Below are 20,091 nucleotides of genomic sequence, written 5' to 3'. Positions count from 1 at the left end.
CACACACACACACACACACTGCTCAGCTGCTCAGCTGCTGCTTCAGCTCAGCTCTCATTCGCGCTCTGGAGGAGGAAAAGCGTGCATCTCTTTCCATTTCTCCAGAGTGCGCGGTACACTATCTCTCTCTCCCTCTTTCTCTCTTTCTTTCTTTCTTTCTTTCTTTCTTTCTTTCTCTCTCTCTTTCTCTCTCTCTCTCTCTCTCTCTCTCTCTCTCTCTCTCTCTCTCTCTCTCACACCCTCAGCGTGGCGGAGGACCCGTTCTGGAGAAGCGATGCCATCTCTCTCTGCTTCCTCAGGCTGGAGTCGATCGGAGCAGGATGAACTTGTCTTTCTCCAGTTCCTTCCTCTTCTGTTCCTCCCTCTCTCTTCTCTTCCTCCTCTTCCTCCTGGCGCCTCGGTGCCAGACGCACCCGGAGCCGTGCCACCTGCTGGCAAGAATCGGGCACACGTTGCGCCTGGGCGCTCTGCTGCCCACCCGCCAGCCCGCCCGCGTCCAGGCGGCGCTCGGCCGGGCCCTGCTGCACCTGCAGCACGCGCACTCCACCCTGCTGCCTTACAACCTGAGCGTGGAGGTGGTGTGGGGGGGTCCGCGGAGAGCGGGAGACCCTGAGACGGCGCTCAGGTGCGTGTGTGAGGAGCTGGTGGTGAACGGCGTGTCGGCTGTGCTGGCGTTCCCACAGAGCCGCGACGAGCTCCTGCAGGTGGAGTTCATGGCCACGTTTCTGGAGATTCCCTTCATCAGCATCATCGAGCAGGGAGAGCCAATCAGGACGCAGGTGAGGCACTGTTAATTATCTTTGACTGTGGTGCACTTTTTCCTCCATAATTCAGTGTTTAAGATATAAATAGAGGGATTCAGAGTGGTTTGGTGTGAAATGGTTCAGATGTCTTTACAGTGGTGGTGATAGGAACCAGGGGTCGCCATGACTACAACACAGATATAGACATTTTATTTATTATCCAGAACCACCAGTGAACCTACACGAGTCTTCTGAGTTTATATGGATTGTTGATGATGGAAAATAGTGGAAAATTTGCTTATATCCCTCTACAATGACTGAGTTTTAATATATGTTTTAGTCCAAAATCTTCTCAAAACTATCATAAAACAGTGTCTCGGTCATCAGGCAGTGAATTCATAATCGTTTCCTGTAGTAACTTTCTGTGAGGGAGCTTTTAGAGGTGGACGTCTGGTTCCTATCACCACCACTGTGAACAGTTCTGACTGTAAGTTTCTCTAGAACAGAGCGTTTCACACCAAACCACTCTGAACGACTCTGATTACATCTTAACCGTTTGATTATGCATGAATACTGAATTACATGCTCATATCTCATATCTCTCTGAAACTAATGGAGAAACTGTGTGGAAAGTGCAGATTCTTTCGATCCAAATTGAATTTGAAGGTATCGTTCGTGTACAGTCTTGCTTTGCAGAAAACATTTTTGGCTATTTTTGTCATTTTTGGGGGCTTTGAAAGAAACCAGCCCAAACATAACCTAAACAGAATGTAAAATGTAATTCATTAGATAATTACAGCCCTATTTGAGCTGGATTAGTTTTAGCATACACTGTAAAAATGGTTCATCAACTAGTGGTTCATAAAACTAATTTTATTCAACTCATAAAATACATTGATTTAAAAAAATGTTCTTTAAAAATATTTATTTAGGTTCAATAAAACTGGTTAATGTTGTAAACACCAAGTTTTTAGGTTGATCTGATGACCCATTTTATACAGTGTAGGAGGTCTGGTAATGTAATCTGTGATTTTGACTGGCAGAATAAAGGATCTGTGTAATTTCACCAAATTACCCCAAATAGCCTGGATTGAAACATCACATGGACGTCTATGTCAGCATTACATGACAGATGCCACAATACCAAATAATAACAACACGCTGTGCTGCTAAACGATAGACTAGCATCAGGCTAGTGAAGTGGGTTCATTCAACTTACCAAATGCCGCCCAACGAGATAGAAACTGCACTGCCTTGCGAGAGGAACTTTCAAAATATTTGATTTTCCTTGTGGTTTTCGTTAGTCTGGTCATGAACCAAAGAATTATCCCTTGTGTGGTGTTGATGTGTTTGTTCCTCAGTGGTCTGCTGGACCCACCACATTATAGTTTTATAAATCAATACAACCATAACAGTTTATGTAAAAATACCAGATGTTTAAAATATCACAAGTGTCCAGCGTAGGGTTCTCCTTTAGCAGCTGTAGCCGGTCAGCAGCCTGTCCATGTTGTCCACCCTCACACACACACACACACACACACACACACACATGTACAAACACATACATACACAGACACACACACACACTAACAGCAGGCCATGTAGGAGGAGAACAGAGTGAAGGACACAGCACCTCCTCACTTTTACTCCCGCAGGTTCACCCAACACCACATGTGTAATATAAATGTGTGGGGGGTGAACAGAGTGAAGACACTGAAAATGAGTTATTTTATATGTTCTTCACAGAAAATGAGCAAAGATCAAGAATCTGAGGCTGAAATAATAATAAATCACATTATTTTTTCTTTTGGTAAACATTGAAAATGGGTCCCACAGACCTGAACACCGCACAAGGGGTTGAATCAAGCTCCATTTTAGACATTAGCCTCATCTTCAGATCGTTAAATAAAGGAAAAATGGTGCCATTTTCTATTACTTGGTTTTGTTGTTACCTTACTGTGATGTCAGTTGGGACAGGACTGCTATTACTGAAGGAGCTCCAAGTTTGTCCAACTATAGAAGATAATTCACTCCAGAATTATCAGTCAAATCAAGACACAAGTCACAAATCAGCTTTACAAACATACAAGTCCGAGCCCCACTGAGCATCACAGAGGGCAGCAGTGGCAGGAACAACGCTCTAAGAGCAGGCATGGCCGGACCTAGCTATGAGGACACTGAGGTCCAGACCTTGGTAGTTTAGAAGGGTTTTTCACTTCCCTCCAATCATGAGATTAAACGTAGAAACAGTGCTAATATGATAATACAGTCAACTCAGCGGCGCAGCCACAGTATTGCAAGCGCTGCCACTGTATTATGGCCAATCAAAATCTGCCGTTATTTCCTAAACCCTACAATTGCTGCTTAGCAACCGTTACTATCCGCAATTTCTTCAGTAAGTTAGCTAGTGTTCCTGTCTAGCGTTAGGACCCCGAGGTCCTCGGAAGTTTCTGAAGGTTTTATGAGATTTGAAATGGAAAAAGAGATGAAACTACACAGTGAGCAATGAGAGGTTCTCAGCTGACCTCAGAACAGCTGTGGTTCAGCCCTGGACTGAACTGCCCACTCTGTTCGTCTCTGTACGAGACACTACACAGTCCTGAGTACCAGAGTGACTTTGACTCCTTGAGATGTTCAGGTATGCTATAGGCTAATATGTAGCATAGCTATAATAAACATGTAAGCGTTTATGAGCATAATTTACATATTAGTGTCATCTTTCCATATTAATGTAAAATATACATTATTCATTTGTTTATTTGGAGCACTCACAACATTGCTAGGTAAATCATCATGCTTTTGTCTAGTTCCGGTAGTTATGTTAGTGATTAGATGAGAAATTAAAGCTGTATTTTGCTACCTACACATAACATACTGTGACCAGCATGAGACAGTTCACTGTTAACCAGCATATTGGTGGTACAGCATCATGTAGCTAACAATATTGAGAAATTACAAGGTACATTAGACTGTATTTAGTCTCGTTAACTGTATGAGTAGCTGCCTTTCCCTTTAGCTGGGGTTTGATAGAGACAGTGCTTTTCTGTAATCAATGAACACAGAGATGCAAAAGAAAGACAGAGAGAGAGAGAGAGAGAGAGAGAGAGAAGTATATGAAATAAAAATCAATTTAAAACTATTGATTTAGTGTAGGTTTCAATATGTATATTCAGCTGAAAATAAACATATAAGTAGTTAAATTATTCATTAAATACACTTAAACAGGGTAGAAGTCAAATCAGTTTAATGGTAACAGAAGTTTATGGAACAATGGAGGGATCGGGAAGAACAAATGAAAGGAAAAGGTGCACAACAGTTATCGATAGGTAAAAAAGGAGCAATGATTTTGTTAAAAAAGAACTAAATGAGAAACTTAATTCTCGTATTTGACAGTTATTTTGTTCACTCTTAGATGTTGGTCACATTTTTTGAAAAATTCTGATCCTAGGTGAAAGCTTGAGAGGAACCACGCCTCAAAAGGGGAACCTATCCTACTCTGGTCAACACTGGATGGCAAACAATCACACAACAAGTGACCGATGACTGTTAGAGGCCAATCAGAGTAGCAATGAGAAACAGATCTATGAGAATCAGAACAGTTAAACATTATTAGCAGTGAAAACCAGTAACTGCTGTTGGGAGTGAATCACAGTCAGAATAGGAGTTATATTCATGAGTGTCAATGAACAGCCTACAATGGTGAGGTGTTGAATGAAGCTCAGTGTGTTGTGAGGTGGTGAAACAATGTCTATAATAAAATAGTTCGAGTCTGTACAGCAGCAGCAGTATCGTCAGGAGGGTCAGTTCATGTAGGTGAGGCTTTCTGCACAGCACTGTACAGCAGGAAGCTCAAACTGGTCCAGGAGACGGCTGAGCAGTGGGCATCGATCAAGGCAGGTGAAGCAACAGCATCAGACCACACAGCATGGGCAGTTATTCAGCTCAACAGACACACAGAGACAGTTAGTTCTGTTCATACAGACTGATTACAGTTTACAGGGTTAACCGAGAGCAGCAGAGACTCCGGCAGGTCTAGTTATTACAGCCTAACTAAGAGGGAGGGACAGAAAGTAACTGAGATGTCAGCGCCACTGTCAACAAACCTGAGTGAGTGAGTGAGAGCAGCGGGACGACGGCACCAACACTCCCAGTTTACCATAATACTCTATGACCATGAACTATAACTTAGCACATTTGCAAAAACTACGAGCAGAGCAGATTCACACTGGATTAAATTATGTCATGGATCTGTTAATCATGTCCCCAGGTTAAATTATCCAGCTCCAATGCAATAGTTTATAGTGTAATTACCTTTAAATAGTATAGCGTTTATAAGCACTTTACACATAGATTAGCTGAACATTAACAGGTCATTACAGTTAATATGAAGTAAAATCAATTAAATAGCAGAACAGTTAGACATTATTTGATTATTAGTAGTTTAAAAAGATATTGTTACTTTCAGGACAAAATCTCATATATTATGCATTTTCATAATTTAAAAAAATATATATTTTTACAAAATTTCATGTCACTACCGAAATACAGTTTTACCCTATGGGCGGAACTTTGTTTTAGCCACGCCCCTGCATTTTAGAACAGGAAGTGAGGCTGCATCCCTGTCCCTCATGGCCACATGGTGAGCAGTTAGATTCGATTGTTTTTAAGTGAATGTGTCCCAAAATCTGAAAATCAGTGTGGAACATTTAACTGTCACTACCGACTGTCACTGCATTTACATAGCTTTTTATGTGAACAGCTGTTCAAAGCTGTGTTTGCTGGTCATGTTCTGGCTGCATTTTTTTAGTTCAAAATGAGTGAAAATTGTCACCACCGAAACAGTCACTACTGAAACACTTGGGAAAGTTTGGGTAGCGTTATGATTGTTTTGGTAGTGACAAAATGTAACGTTCAATCATTACTTTTAGTAAAATATACATGATTAAGGTACTGGGTCATGCAAACTCACTTAAAAACGATGGTTCTTCAAGGGTTCTTTAGTAAAGGTAATGGTTTGTCACATCGTAACAGTAGCAGAACCTTTCTTGGTGCTATATTGGACCATTTTTCAAAAAGGTTCTGTATAGTACATAGTAATATTCAAAACATTACAAGCACAATTTCACCAGCAAAGAACCATTTGGGTGTGCAAAATGCTCTATATAGGACTCATGGTTCTAAATAGAACCATTGCTTGTACTAAAGAACCCTTGAAGAACCATCTTTTTAAGTGTGTAGAGCAGTAATATTGCTGAAATGCTTTCAGATGTTGGTCCAGTTCAGTCTTATTTGTACAACGGAGCAGCTTGTCCAGAAAGGTGGGTGCAGCCCCTTAACGAGCATCGCCAAGAGAGACAGTGTCAATAGTGATCAATAAGTGCTTATCAGTCTGGGGAGATGAGCTCCTTTCATATCTCCAATACAGCCGTACCTATAAGAGTGTTGTTAATTCTGTTCTTTTCTGTTGGGTCAGTAAGTGCTGGTCAGTTTCAGAACACAGTTAAGCCGCTTTCATATACCGTCAGTATATCAACATTGGCATTGATTCATTTGGTAGATGTTTTTATCCAGACTGATGTACAAGCCAGGCGTACAGCTATGACAGGAGTCAGCTCCGATACGGCTGCTGTTTCCAGAACAGAGCAGACAGCTGTGGGAGCAAAGAGAGGAACCTTCTGTTAAAGTGGTCCTGATGGTGAGCGCCTCTGAGCTGCTTCACTGGTCAGGAGGATGTGGATGACCAATAGGAGAGACAGTTAATCAATTACTGTAAAGACAACGGACATAATTCATTCAGACATTCGTAAATGTAATGACATCCCTTCATCTCTCAGAATTAAACAGGCTGTTTCTTACTGTGTCTTTAAAGAGTAACTACACCCCACTATTTTCAGCTTCTCCACCTCTGGCTCAACTTTGAAAAATGCTCAAAAATGGGAGGTGCATGCTGGGAGGGGCACTGCAGTGATCTATGGGTTTGGAGGTGAGGCTGCGAGGGAAACCGGGTGGCTGGGCTGCTGTGTTTTTATCGCTAGCGTACGTTAGCCACCAGAAAATATGGAGAGAGACAGAATCAAAGGGCACTTTCCTGATTTCTTAGACGCTGAATTCTGAATGAATGAAGTGGATTTTTTTAAACTCTATCTGAGTTTCATTCGGTTTGACATCAAGGTCGCAGACTGCATCACCGGTCAGTCAGGATTTGCTGCAGTGACCCTAAATCTTTACGTTCTGCCAGCTGTTCATGGCACTTACCGGTGTTACATCTGATTCAGTTCCCACTCAAATTCCTGTTCCCCTGTATAAACCGAACCCTCAGCGGCGTAAACACTGAACAGAAATCAACGGCCAGCAGCACTGGAACTACAGATAGCGGGAAAAAAGTTGGCGAAAGGCTGTACGGACGAAAGGTTGACACCATCAGTAACAATGGCCATTTAACGTTGACCTTTCCTGAACCGTTTCGCTTTCCGTAGCTCCGGTGTTGCCGTTGATGTCTGTTCAGTGAGTCACGCCCGAGGGTTTGAGCTGTGAAGAGAAACGTGAATCGGAAGCAACACCGGCAGCTTTATGGAGACTCAAGAATCCCCACTTAATCAGTCCAACATCTTTATTACAAACCGAACTCAGTTTAACTGGGTTATGTACAGTTGGTACAGACAGCTGGCAGATCGCAGCCTTGTGAGGTGGTGCTGGGGGTGTTCAGCTCAGCGTGAGTGTGGTTCTCTCCTCCCTCTCCGCTCCTGTGCTTTCATATTAATGAGTGCGGCGCGAGTAGGGCGTCATCAGGGGGCGGTAACGTTGTTTGGCTGATTTGCATGCCGTGACATGTCATTGTACTTTGGTACGAAGACACGTCATCCATGCCTATAGCAGAGCTGAACCAGAGGGGGTGCTGCAGAGGCTGAACTGACCATGATAAATATGATATTTTTACAGTTTGGAAAGATGTGTTTACATTTTAAACAAGACTGGAGTTTATTATTATTACAGAGCAGAGCATTTCAGCTGTTACAGAAAAAAGGTCTTAGGGTGGAGTTACTCTTTAAGACTGATATTAAGAATAAGCAAAGCTTAATTGCTGTAGGCTGAACGGGCGGGGCTAAACTGCTGTAGCTGAATGGGCGGAGCTAAACTGCTGTAGGCTGAATGGTGGGGCTAAACTGCTGTAGGCTGAATGGGTGGGGCTAAACTGCTGTAGGCTGAATGGTGGGGCTAAACTGCTGTAGGCTGAATGGGTGGGGCTAAACTGCTGTAGGCTGAATGGTGGGGCTAAACTGCTGTAGGCTGAATGGGTGGGGCTAAACTGCTGTAGGCTGAATGGGTGGGGCTAAACTGTGGTAGGCTGAATGGGTGGGGCTAAACTGCGGTAGGCTGAATGGGTGGGGCTAAACTGCTGTAGGCTGAATGGGTGGGGCTAAACTGCTGTAGGCTGAATGGGTGGGGCTAAACTGCAGTAGGCTGAAAGGGAGGGGCTAAACTGCGGTAGGCTGAATGGGTGGGGCTAAACTGCTGTAGGCTGAAAGGGAGGGGCTAAACTGCGGTAGGCTGAATGGGTGGGGCTAAACTGCGTTAGGCTGAATGGATGGGGCTAAACTGCTGTTGGTTTTTGTGACATCACAAAAGCCATTGATTTAAAACTACATCGGATTCCTTCATGTAAAGAATGTTATGAGCTCATTAGGTACTGATGATGCCCACAATTTGCCTGAAAAGCCCATTGTGATGTAATTTATCATGATGATGTCATACTGACCGTCCCTAGTTCCAGATTTGAGGAGAACTCAGTTGATCTGCTCTCATTTGTGTATGTATCTCTGTACAGTCGTCTCTCCAGCAGCAGTGTTGATGTTGAGCTTCACTGAGCTGCTCTGGTCTCACTTCTGATCAATAACACACTCATCAGTTACTGATTTCCCCAAATCGATCGGAAAGAATCAAGTGTTTCCAGTGTCGCTCTGTTTCCCCGAATCACTTCATTCCTGATTGAAAGCAGCTGCTACTGGCTTTCCTGTGATTGCTGAGGAAGATGATGGGCCGATCGTTCATTTCTTCAGCTCTCTCTCTCTCTCTCTCTTCTTTCTCCTTGTGTTTCTCTTTCTCTCCTCTCTCTTTCTGATTCTGTCCCTCTCTTTCCTCTTCCTTTCTCTCTCTGTCTCTTTTTTTACGGTCTCTCTCCTGTTACTCTCTCTTTATTTGTCACTCTCTCTCGCTCCTATTTCTTTCTGTCTCACTTTCTTTTTTCTCTTTCTTTTCCCCTTCTCCTTTTTATATACTCTCTCTTTCCCTCTCTCTCTCTCTCTCTCTCTCTCTCTCTGCTCTAATAATCCTGTACAGCAGGGAAAGCACCATAACTCAGTGAAATGGCTTGTTATTGATGGAGAGAAGACTTATTTGGCTTATTTGGCTAATTTAGCTGGATAGAAATTTACATATCTGAGCTGTAGTTTGTACAAAATGTTAAAATGCCATTTGAGTTCAGGTCCAGTTGCTGTTGTTGTTGGTCCAGTTAAAGGACACATATTCATTTCATCATTTTACTTTATTTTTCTTCCTAATATCCACTAAAAATGTTTGTGTGGGTTTCTGCCACAAAACCTGACATAACATAACTGACCAACTTCTGCAGAGTTTAACAGGCTGTTTCTTTTTACTGTGCCTTTGAAAAACATATATGCACACATATTTGTGTACGTGTGTATATATATATATATATATATATATATATATATATATATATATATATATATATACTGTCAGAACAAACAACACTTCTCCATTTTTCTGTTTTTGACATAATGTGTAAATTTCATGATAAATGGACCAAAAGAAACGACTTAGAAAAAATTCTGGTTCCATTGACTTACATTAAAAGTAAAGTATGTTTTTTTTTCTTACTCCTGTAAAGTTACCATTTTGGAAATATAAGGTTCTGATCTGACTGATATATCACTGCTGTCACTATATATATATATATAAAATGTACTGTGTATATATAATATATGTGTGTGTATGTATAAAACATGTGTGTGTTCTGATTGGCTGTGCCTTATTCAGAAATCAGTTCAGGCTGAAACACTCCTTATAACTTCAGTGTGAATGAGTGGAGCTAAACATGTAGGCTGAATAGGAGGATGTATGTAACAGCGTCGGTTTTTGTGACATCACAAACAGTGAATTCAAAATGGCCTGTTCTATGAACTGTATTAAATGTTTACGTATTGATTCTAATTCAGACTGTAACCTTTACAAAAGCGAGGAAAATAATTTTTGGTGATTTGGTTTCATTGATATGGCCCCTTTAAAGTACCGTTCCATGGTTTTCGGATGAGTCCCAGCAGAACAATCCCAATACTGTTTGGGCGCTGGGGCCGGGGCAGGCGGGCTGCGTTAGTATTCTCAGCTGCAGGCCGAGACTCTTCGCTTTCCGTCTCCAGCAGTGCAGCCAATTGCAGCGGTTTCTCCTGGCAGGGAAAAAACTCAAAAGAGTTTTTATCTGTCACACCCTGGCAGCACACGGCCACAATGGAACAAAGCAGGCTCTGAGTTTGCATAAGGCCAGAGCGGCCTGGATGGGCTCTCTGTACGCCAAGCACCTTCTCCGCCAGAGCACATTAAAGAAGGAGTTTGACCGAAAATAAAATGTATTCATTTCCCCTCTTTATCGATCATCTGACATGTTTGAGGTCTGAAGTTTCTTCACAGCATTTTGAGCTGTTTTCCCAGATCAGAGGTCGTTTGTCTGGAGAGTTTGGTACATCTGTCCGAGTGTAAAGGTTGTTTTTGAGCCTGAGAGCAGTCCAGAGAGTTTATGTCTGGTCTGCCTGAGCAGAGCCCAGGAGCAGCGTATATGAAAGATGTCTGTCTGATCCCGGTGAGACTCAACTCGGACTCGCGCCAGAGACTCGAGACTCGATTCAGATTCACACCTCAGAGTCTTGAGACTCAGACTTGGACTCTCACCTCAGAGACTCGAGACTCACACTTGGACTAACACCTCAGAGAGTCAGACTTGGACTCGGACTTGCACCTCCGAGATTTGAGACTCGGACTCTGAGTCACACCTCAGAGACTCAAGACTCAGACTTTGAGTTGCACCTCAGTGATTCGAGACTCAGACTTGGACTTTCACCTCAGAGACTTGAAACTTGAGACTCAGACTTAGACTCGCTACTCAGAGACTCGAGACTCAGACTTGGACTTACCTCAGAGACTCGAGACTCGGACTCACACTCCAGAGACTAATAATCAAGTGTAGTAGAGATACTGAGCACTACATGGTCGGAGGACTGCAGCTGTGTTAGGACTGGGTCAGGTAGGGTCAGATAGACACTACTCTTCCATAGTTCCCACTCCATCCACCGGGGGGTCTCTTTGCTCCCTGAGATCTCTGTGTACGGGAAAGGGCGTGTCTATCCAAAAATGGCTTCTAGATTTGAAAGAGTGGGACCAAGAGGAAGGCCTAGCAGCAGTACATTTGTTGGAGCTGAGGAGCATCCTTACCCTTACCCTTCACCAAAGAACTGGAAATTGTTATATCCTACATTTGTGCATTAATTTACCTTTCAGTTTGATCTTATTTATCTCAGCATGCGGGCTGTCCAGCTAGAGAGCCAGTGCTTTGGATTCACTGGGATCTTCAGGTAAGAAAGGTGGACCCCCTTCACTTCCACACTGGGTAATTGTAACTCATAGGTTAAAACCCTTGCTAGCCAACCTCTAAACTTCCCTGGATGGTTTGCTTTGTGTTGGTGGAGTTTCTTAGCAAGTGGGGGCTCAACTTGGGCTTGATATCTTGTTTCTTGTTGGCGGTGTGTTAGCATTTGTATTGGTTTGTGCTCTGCTGTGTTTGTTTGTTTGCTAACTGTTAGCAGTTTGCTAGCTGTTGGCTTGTTTAACAATAGCAGTGCTTATGTTGTGGAATGTTTTGGTTGTGGAGTCTTCAGGACAAACTTTCTGGTGTTCTGCTTAGTTGCTTAATTGCAGGCATTGATTGCCTTAGCAGCGTTTAGCAGTAGCTGTGGGACAGAGTTTAAAATAATAATGAACAGCTTTTGCTATGTGCATGTCCCCCACTGTCGGAACAAATCCTCGTCTCCATTTATGCCATTTTTCAGTTTTCGGCATAATTTGATAATGCCTGTGGTTTCATGATGAATGGACCAAAAGAAATGGTCCAAAATTACTTGGAAATAATCTGGTTGCATTGACGTCTATTAAAAGTATGTTTTTCCTTTTAGAGATACAAGGTTTTCTTCTGACAGCAGCAATATGTTCACAACAGCTGAGCCTGTGGTGCTAGCTAGGTTCTCCTGTCTGCAGGAAACGTGGCCATATAAAATCAGATTGTCCAGTTTTGCAGAAGCACAGTGTGGCTCGTTTTGACTCTTCCAGCTCTGTGGCTGTCATGACTGATTGATTTAGAGCTGACCACCATCGGTGTTGAGCTCAATGCTGTAGTAACCGCGGCTTTGTATGAAGGTATGTCTGTGTTTTGGTGCAGTAACCATGTCCCCCGTTGAGCCTGAGACCACAACTAAAATCCTGAGGGACACTAGTGCGGCTCAGTCTTTGTTGCAAGGCTAGTTGAATTGCCTGGATGAAGCTTTGAGAATTCATCAGTGGCTAGAGTGCTTCAGGATGTGGGAGGTTTGTCTGATGCAGTGCCGTAGGGGTGCTGCCATCCCTGCCTGTCCCAGGGCCCTCTATGCTGTTGAAGAATGGCCTGGTGTGTGCTGTGTCTGTGGTGAGTCAGGTGCTTTGTGATGTACCTGAAACCCGAGGCTCTGATTAACAAGTATCCTAAGGTTTTTTCTCAGCCTACGTGGTCACTTGTGCCCAGTCTCACAAAAAAATTAGAGGGAGGCCACTCTAAAACTTGGTGGGTTGTCAGACAGAAAAGCCTTAATTAAGGAGCAGTGTGAGGACACCGTGCTTGCCTTATTCCATAAGGGGGCTGTTACTTTTGAGCAGAGAGAGGAGGTCACAGAGAGGTTCTGATCATGAAGTTCCACCGTCCTGGATCTGATGACTTGGTTATATGCTGCCAAAGAGTTTTCGGCTGGAGGTGTTGTGCTTGGCTCATGTTAGGCCATGTGGGCATTTGCAAAATGCAAAAGAGAATCATGCAGTATTTTTATTTGCCTGTTCCTGTTGGAGTTACATGAAGATGTTGTCTCTTATTATAAGACAGATAGTCCTGGTCCTAAAATGTGATTGAGCCTCGTTCAAAGCCATTGTAAAATCCACAATATGCACTCACCTATGACGCCTCACGGCAACTGAACTGTGTATCACTGCGCCACCGCACGAAAAACCTCAGTGCTGTCACTGGAATAATCTTTGACTCTCATGCTGCTCACATGGATCACTGAGTGTACTGATGAAGTAAGAACCTGTTTTTTGTTTAAACTGAGGGGCTGGTGACTTATGTTATTAGCTAGAACCAGGCTGGTCAGCTAGCTAACAGGCTAGAAGATAGCAATCATGCTAAACAGCTCCATCATTAGTATCACAGGCTTGAATTAAAGCACGTACTGTCTGATTCACTGAAAAACAGCAAAATAAAAGTCTAGAAAATGTCACTTGAATGTTTTACACACTTCAAATCTCTGTGTTTCAGTCAGAAGTCGTATCAAACCCAGGCTGAATCCCAAACAGCTACATACTCCCTAAATAGTGTTCTAGCTATGAAAGTTTAGAGATTCTAGTCTCTACAGCCAAACAGTGCATCATGTATCGAGTGTGGATGTGTCTGAGACCCAAATGACTGTTTCTTAGCTGTATTTTGCTCTGTTGAGCTGCAGGATCCAGTATTTAAACTCCTACGTAGTGCACTATGTAGGGAGCAGTTTGAGATTCAGCCCCAGTGTGAGAAGAGGGCACTGCTGGATTGGTACTAAATAAGACTTGTGATGACCAAAAAGTACTTATAAAGTGAAGGTTTTGCATTAAACAGTGCTGTGATATCATATGTTCACTGTTATATGACAAAAAGTTCAAAATGTCTTGACATGACCACAATATACAGTGATGGGCGACCGAACGTTTTCCTCATTCAGCCATCCATGGTTGCTTGGCAACGATACCATACTCTAAAGGAACTGCATTTCTTGGTGGAATACTTGTTCACGTCGATTATTATTAATAATAAGTCAAGTCAAATTTATTTATATAGCGCCTTTTACAACAGATGTTGTCACAAAGCAGCTTTACAAAGAATCCGGGTCCACGCCCCCAGTGAGCAAGCCTTGGCAACAGTGGCAAGGAAAAACTCCCTCAACAGGAGGAAGAAACCTTGAGAGGAACCAGACTCAAAAGGGGAACCCATCCTCCTCTGGTCGACACCGGATAACAGCACAGACACAAAACAGTATAGTGGATACAGTTTAACACCACTGTGCAGAGCGCCGGCCGCATCTCAGGTCAGACCCTCTTAGGACAGGCAGCCGCTCAGCTCAGGGAAAGAGAGGGGGAGGGGGGTAGGGGGGATGAGAGGGACATAGTTAGAAAAACAAATTAACCAAAAGCTCTACTAAACAGGTAAGTTTTTAGCCTAGACTTAAAGATAGAGGCTGTGTCTGAGGCCCGAACACTGACTGGTAGGCTATTCCAAAGCTGGGGGGCTTTGTATGAAAAGGCTCTAACAACTCAAATTATTTTCTGAACAATTGTGTATTTTATCTTATTTTATGTTAGCTGCCATTTTATACTAAGCCACTCGAAGCCATGCATTATTGTGATTTTATCATGGGGAAGGGAGTTTTATTCTGCTTCATGTCGTGCCTAAGAACACCCTTACCCGTGATAAAATCGCAGTAATGCAGTAACGTTATTGCTTTATCACACATGTCATGTTTGTCAGCTGGCTGGGAAGCCAAATCAGAAATTGCCCACTGCACCCTTGTCCTTTTCCAGTGGTGGGAGGCCCATTTTCACAAGGGATGATAGATTGCATTGGGCTATTGCCCAAAACAAAAAAAGGTCATGGGTATCTCAGAGGCTGCACCCATAAAGCTAAGTGGACAATACATGACTGTCAATGTCAAGTGCTATAGTGCTCACACTACACAACATTTATCGTTTGCAACATGTTTGTTGTTGTTTGTTGTGATCGCTAATGATGCTAATGCACTACACATCTTTTTACCCAGAGAGATTAGGGACAAAGCACAATGACAAAACCCCACTGACTCACGGAAATAAACGTAAGAAATATCTATCACATGGCAAAGTGGTCACACCCATGTAATCCCCTCATTTTCTGGCTCCATATAGAACTCGAGTTATTGTAAACAGCGGCAGCAGCTCTATGCCAGGACTCTTTACTGAAAGAGTCACTGTAAAACTGATACATACAAGCTCAATATAAATAATGTCCATTACAAATTTCAGATAAAACATATGGAATGTCTGTACAAAATTCACCTGTGTTTAATCCAGAACACCCAAAGAATTTATCATACGCGCTAACATACTACTATGATCCCATAAGGACGATAGCTAGCAGAAATTAGCATCATAGAGGTGTCTTTTCATTGGTTTTTGATTGAGTTTTGACGTTTATGGCCAGGACTGAAGGCCTAATGCTAAAAGGCATGATCTGCTACAGGTGAGACTGAGTGAGCAAACTTGTGGTTATTACAAAGTAGTAAGATTTGGTGCGGCATTAAATGAAAATAAGACACCGTGAACAGTGTATCAGATTCTTTACTCCCTCAGATACAGTTGTGTGTGAAAGTTTGGGCACCCCTCAAATTACACCTTTTCTTGGTTTTCTAAGTGAAAACATGTAAACACCACTCTGCATGGAATTTCTTGAAGTAGTTCAAGGTTGATTTTGTTGCATGTTTTGGACCATTTTCTTGTAAAATCCTAAATATCATTCATTTTTTTAACAGACTGTGGAATATTGGCTTCCAGGATTTGTCCCAAAGCATAATAGATCCTCCCCCTTGCAAGGTGTTCTTTTCATCAAATGCTGTTTCTTTTCCCTGAAAGCAAACTAATTAAGATTAAGTGACCCTTATTAGTCCCACAACGGGGAAATTGCCGACCGCTGACTTAAGGGGTCATTTTATTACACTCTGGAATTGTCTACACCTGACTTGGATTTAGGCCTATGCTCCCATGCAAACAAAAAAAAGGAGAGAATATTTGGTCTCACCCTAAACACAACTAACTTGTCAGTGTTTTTCAGCTGCTTGAAGCCGTCAATGCTGAGTGATCAATACTGACTCTTCTTCCTGTGAAAGCTGCAGCCTCAACGTTTAAAGAAATCAAAGTGAAAAGCTCTCCTACACTAAACTTCCTGCAGCTCTTTCTTTAATGATTTGCTGTGAAGAACATGACGTTTTGCCATTTTGGGCTTGGCCTAATTTTTTTGGGGAGTGCACAAACCAACCGGATACAACTGTGTGTTCAATAATTCCCCTAAAAACCAGCAGTGAGCAGAGAGATCTGGCACAGAGGATCGCAGTGACAAAGTGCCAGTGTACCAGTGTCTTCCAGTCATTCCATATTGCTCATGCGTCCAGAGCCGAGTAGAGATTTGACTCGGGCTCCGTGTGTGATGGATCAATATTATTGGCAGGTATGTTTGTGATTGCCCCCATTTCGACACAGTCCAAGTAGGACGTCGGGATCATTAGCGGCCGCTGCTTCTCTCCCACAGCTCGAGCTGGCACGTGTCACTGTTTCAAAGCTATTAACTTTTCCGGGCCTACTTTAGCAAATTAAAAGTAAAGACCGATCCGACACCATAAAGTTCTCTGGCAGCTCGAGGAAGAGCATATGCATTCATTTTAAGTCGTTCTGCTCGCATATTGGAAAGTTTTATTCTGGCTGGAAGCTGGCTGGTGATTTTTCTCTATAATATGCTCCATTGCTGCTGAGTAACTTCCTTCACTTCACTTTTAAAAGGGGGGAAAAGTACATATCCATCCATTGGTCTCTTTTGGGGCAGACAGCCTGAAATCTTAATTTAGTTTCTGTATGATTTAAATGAAAGAGTGCAGTTCCTTTCATTTTTTTCACCCACTATATCCTCCCTCTGCAGCTAAAGCACACAGCAGAGAGCAGAGATGATCATTTTACTGTTTTTTTTCCCCCTCCGTCACAATTTATGTTGACTGATAACAAGTCTCGAGCTTATTTAGCGCTTCAGAAATCCCCCTGCTGTTTATCCACGCTGAAACCCGAGCGTTCATTAACTCGGCCTCTTTCCGCCGGAGATGCTTCTGTAAGAAAAACGAAGATTAATACATTAAAAACCCAATTTGCCCCTTTGAATGAAATTACATTCTAATCGGAGGACCTCGCTGAATTATGTCTCATTGTGGCGCGACACTGGACGTGGCCGAAAAAGCCTATTAAACTTAATGAATCCTCTGCTTTGAGACGGCTCTTTAGCCGCTGTCCGGCGCTGATGTCCTGTTAACCCTCGTCCAGAGTGCAGCCATTCATAACTGACAGCATACAGATCAGACGCATGTACATTAAATGCATGCTTTGGCTGTATATGAGGTCAGTTCTGGTGCACACTGCAAAAAATGACATCTTAGTGTGTGTAAACATCTCACATCTAGTCAATATATCTAATATTTCTTATTATGAGACTGTTTGTAAGAATATTGTGAGATTAACTTATTTCTAGACATTTTTACTTGTTTTTAAGCAAAAAGTGAGTGTCTTGTTCAATTGGCAGATCATGCTACTTGTTTTAAGCATCACTTCTTGTTAAGATATTATTTTTTGCAGGGCAGTCTCTGCTTCAGAGCGCCTGATGTCTATTTCATGATAAAGCTGGGTAAACACATGATATTTAGTGTGCACTGCAAAAAATATCTTAAGTGAAATCTTTTTAAATGTAGTCTAAATATATAATATTTCTTATTTGAGATGGTTGTTTGAGTAGTACAAGATTATTTAGCCTTTTTCCAGATGTTCATAACTTGTTTGAAGTTATTTAAATAAGTGAAATAATCATACTCTGCTGGCGACGAGCTGCTGTTCCCAGACTGGACATAGTTAGGCAGCAAAATGACCAATTTCCCTTGTAGGACCAGTAAAGTACATAATTATACTAGCAAGCATATGTTTTAGAAAAAGCAAAATGTTTTGCCAATATAGTGAAAAAAAAATTACTTCAAATGAGTTATAAACATCCAGAAATGAATTATATTGACAGTTTAGATATGTTGACAAGATTTAAGATCACTTCCAATAACTTGTCAAGATACCCTTTTTTGTAGTGAGAAATTAACCCCGATTAGCCCCTTCCAACAAATTTCCATAGTCTGAAGCGATGTTCCAGGTTGGGAACTCAATGTGAGGTGATTGACAGTGTTAATGATGTGGTGATGTGAGAAGGGAGTCAATCTTTAGCTTTCCAGTGAAGCTCCAGAGTGAATGGAGGCCCACGTTTGATTTTTACCTCTCAAAACATTTGAGTGCTGTCTTGTGAGATGGTCAGCGACAAAACTGAATGAATAATCCAGGCAATAGCCAGTGAGAGGGCTGGTCAGTCTTGGGCCCAATCCCATTTCTTCTTTTTACCCCTACCCCTTCTTTTCGAGTGTCACTCTAGTAGTGGTTAAAAACTTGCCCTACGAAATGGGACCCTCAAATTAAAACATCGCTTCATTAACAACCTACCAGCGCTGCTCTGTAGGCGACCCAGTGCGTCTTCAGTGACAGCAGAGGAGGGTAAAGTTCAGCTCCTCACTGCTGGGCTTTAGTTACATTTAGGGCATCATATGATCTTCAAAGAGGGGGGCAATTATTTATTATCACCCACCCCTAATTCTTCAGTGATATGAAGCTGAAGTCAGATATTCACCAGCTTCTTGTTCGTATTTTCCCGTTCCACCTTAAATGGTGCAGCAGTTACATTCTGGCGCTTCTGGCATCAGAACTGCTGGACTATTTAAGGTGGAATGGGAAAGTTAGCTAGCTACTGAGAAATTAGCATACTATTAGCGGTTTGTTTTTTTTTTTTGTGCTTGTTACGAAGAAAATGACCATAATACACTGAAACGACATTAAACTAAGAAGATACAGTGATTATCGTAATTTTTTAAAGGAGAAAATTCTCACATTTGTGTGTTTCTTTGGTCGCTTGTGCAGCCATTTTGCCAGTTATTCTTTTTTCCTCATAACTCTCTGTTTGGAGTCACTGAAAAAGCTCCGTTTGGAGGGTCATGTAGCCCCAACACTTCACCCTCCCCCTCTATCTCAACTAAAATCGGGACACCCTACCCCTAGACGAGAACACGCAAAACAGAGGGCTAAGGGCTCAGTGGTAGGGGCGAGGGGTGAAATGGGACGGGGCCTTGGTGTTCAGTAACTTCCAATACGTCACAATGACCCTGATATTAGATCAGTACACGGTATCGGCCGATACTCTGAATACAGGCTTCGGGGGAGAAGGAGTTTGATTGGTGCATGTCATGTTATGTAGCTTTGGCCACAGAAACAAACATCTGATCAGTCATGTGACTTTATTCCATTCACGTTTACATTACATATTCAGCAAATGGGATTCAGTCATAATTTAATATATTATATATATATATTTTCTCATTAGGCTGAATGAATAACCGACTCTAAATGTAGGTATTGTGATATAAACTGAGTCTGTTCTACAGTTTCTCATTAGGTTGAATGGGATTTTTACCTGTATTCTGTAAAGCTTATCCAATCTCACAACAGTAGTCATAAAATTGTGGGCGGAGCATGTGGAGGCTAATTCATGTTATTGCAAACAGTAAAAACAGAAAATGCAGCTGGTTAAGGAAACGGGTTTACAGCCCGTTTCGGTGGTCAGTGAGCTGTTATAATAAGGGGATTAGAGCCAAACTTCCTCTCCTAAAAGCATCATATCACAGACATAACTATATATTCATAACATGTCAAAGTTTTTAAAGTAATTCCTGTTGTGGTTGTTGTTCTTGCAGTGATGCAACTGTTTTTGTTTTGATGATCGGACGCAGCGGTGCTCAGCTCTGTGGGTGTTTCCTAAATCAGGCTTTTTCAGACAGCAGAGTTCCTGGATAAATGGAGTTAAGCAACAACATAAAACTGGAAGAAATGCCTGAAGCTAATCTGTTCCCTGTATCCTCTGCTGTTCTCCATGCTGAGTTTCATACCCTGCTTCACCTCTGCAAGCCATGACCTATAAACTCCTCTCCTGAATCCTCAACCCAGAAACAGAACACTGGTCTTTTAGCAAAAGAGCAGAACCTCAGAGAAATACTATCCCATTCTAGCTTCCAGTCTGCTGCTGGGTGACCTTATTAACCATCATTGAATAAACAAACGTCACTGGCTGGCACCCTTTAAACATGCT

General features: G+C 42.4%; 1 protein-coding gene across 1 annotated transcript in view; it reads left to right on the top strand.

The window, feature by feature from the left end:
• Positions 1-320: 320 nt before the first annotated feature.
• The window catches only part of grin3ba (glutamate receptor, ionotropic, N-methyl-D-aspartate 3Ba), a 149,422-nt gene continuing 129,651 nt past the window's right edge, over positions 321-20,091 (top strand). Inside the window, exon 1 of the mRNA XM_036597834.1 lies at positions 321-779. Within this exon, the coding sequence (XP_036453727.1) occupies positions 321-779 (459 nt within the window). The remainder of the gene's footprint in view (positions 780-20,091) is intronic.

Source organism: Colossoma macropomum, unplaced genomic scaffold (genome assembly GCF_904425465.1).
Source record: "Colossoma macropomum unplaced genomic scaffold, Colossoma_macropomum, whole genome shotgun sequence".
NCBI lineage: Eukaryota > Metazoa > Chordata > Actinopteri > Characiformes > Serrasalmidae > Colossoma > Colossoma macropomum.
Note: the sequence above shows the minus strand (reverse complement) of the source record. Positions and strands in the feature narration are given on the sequence as shown.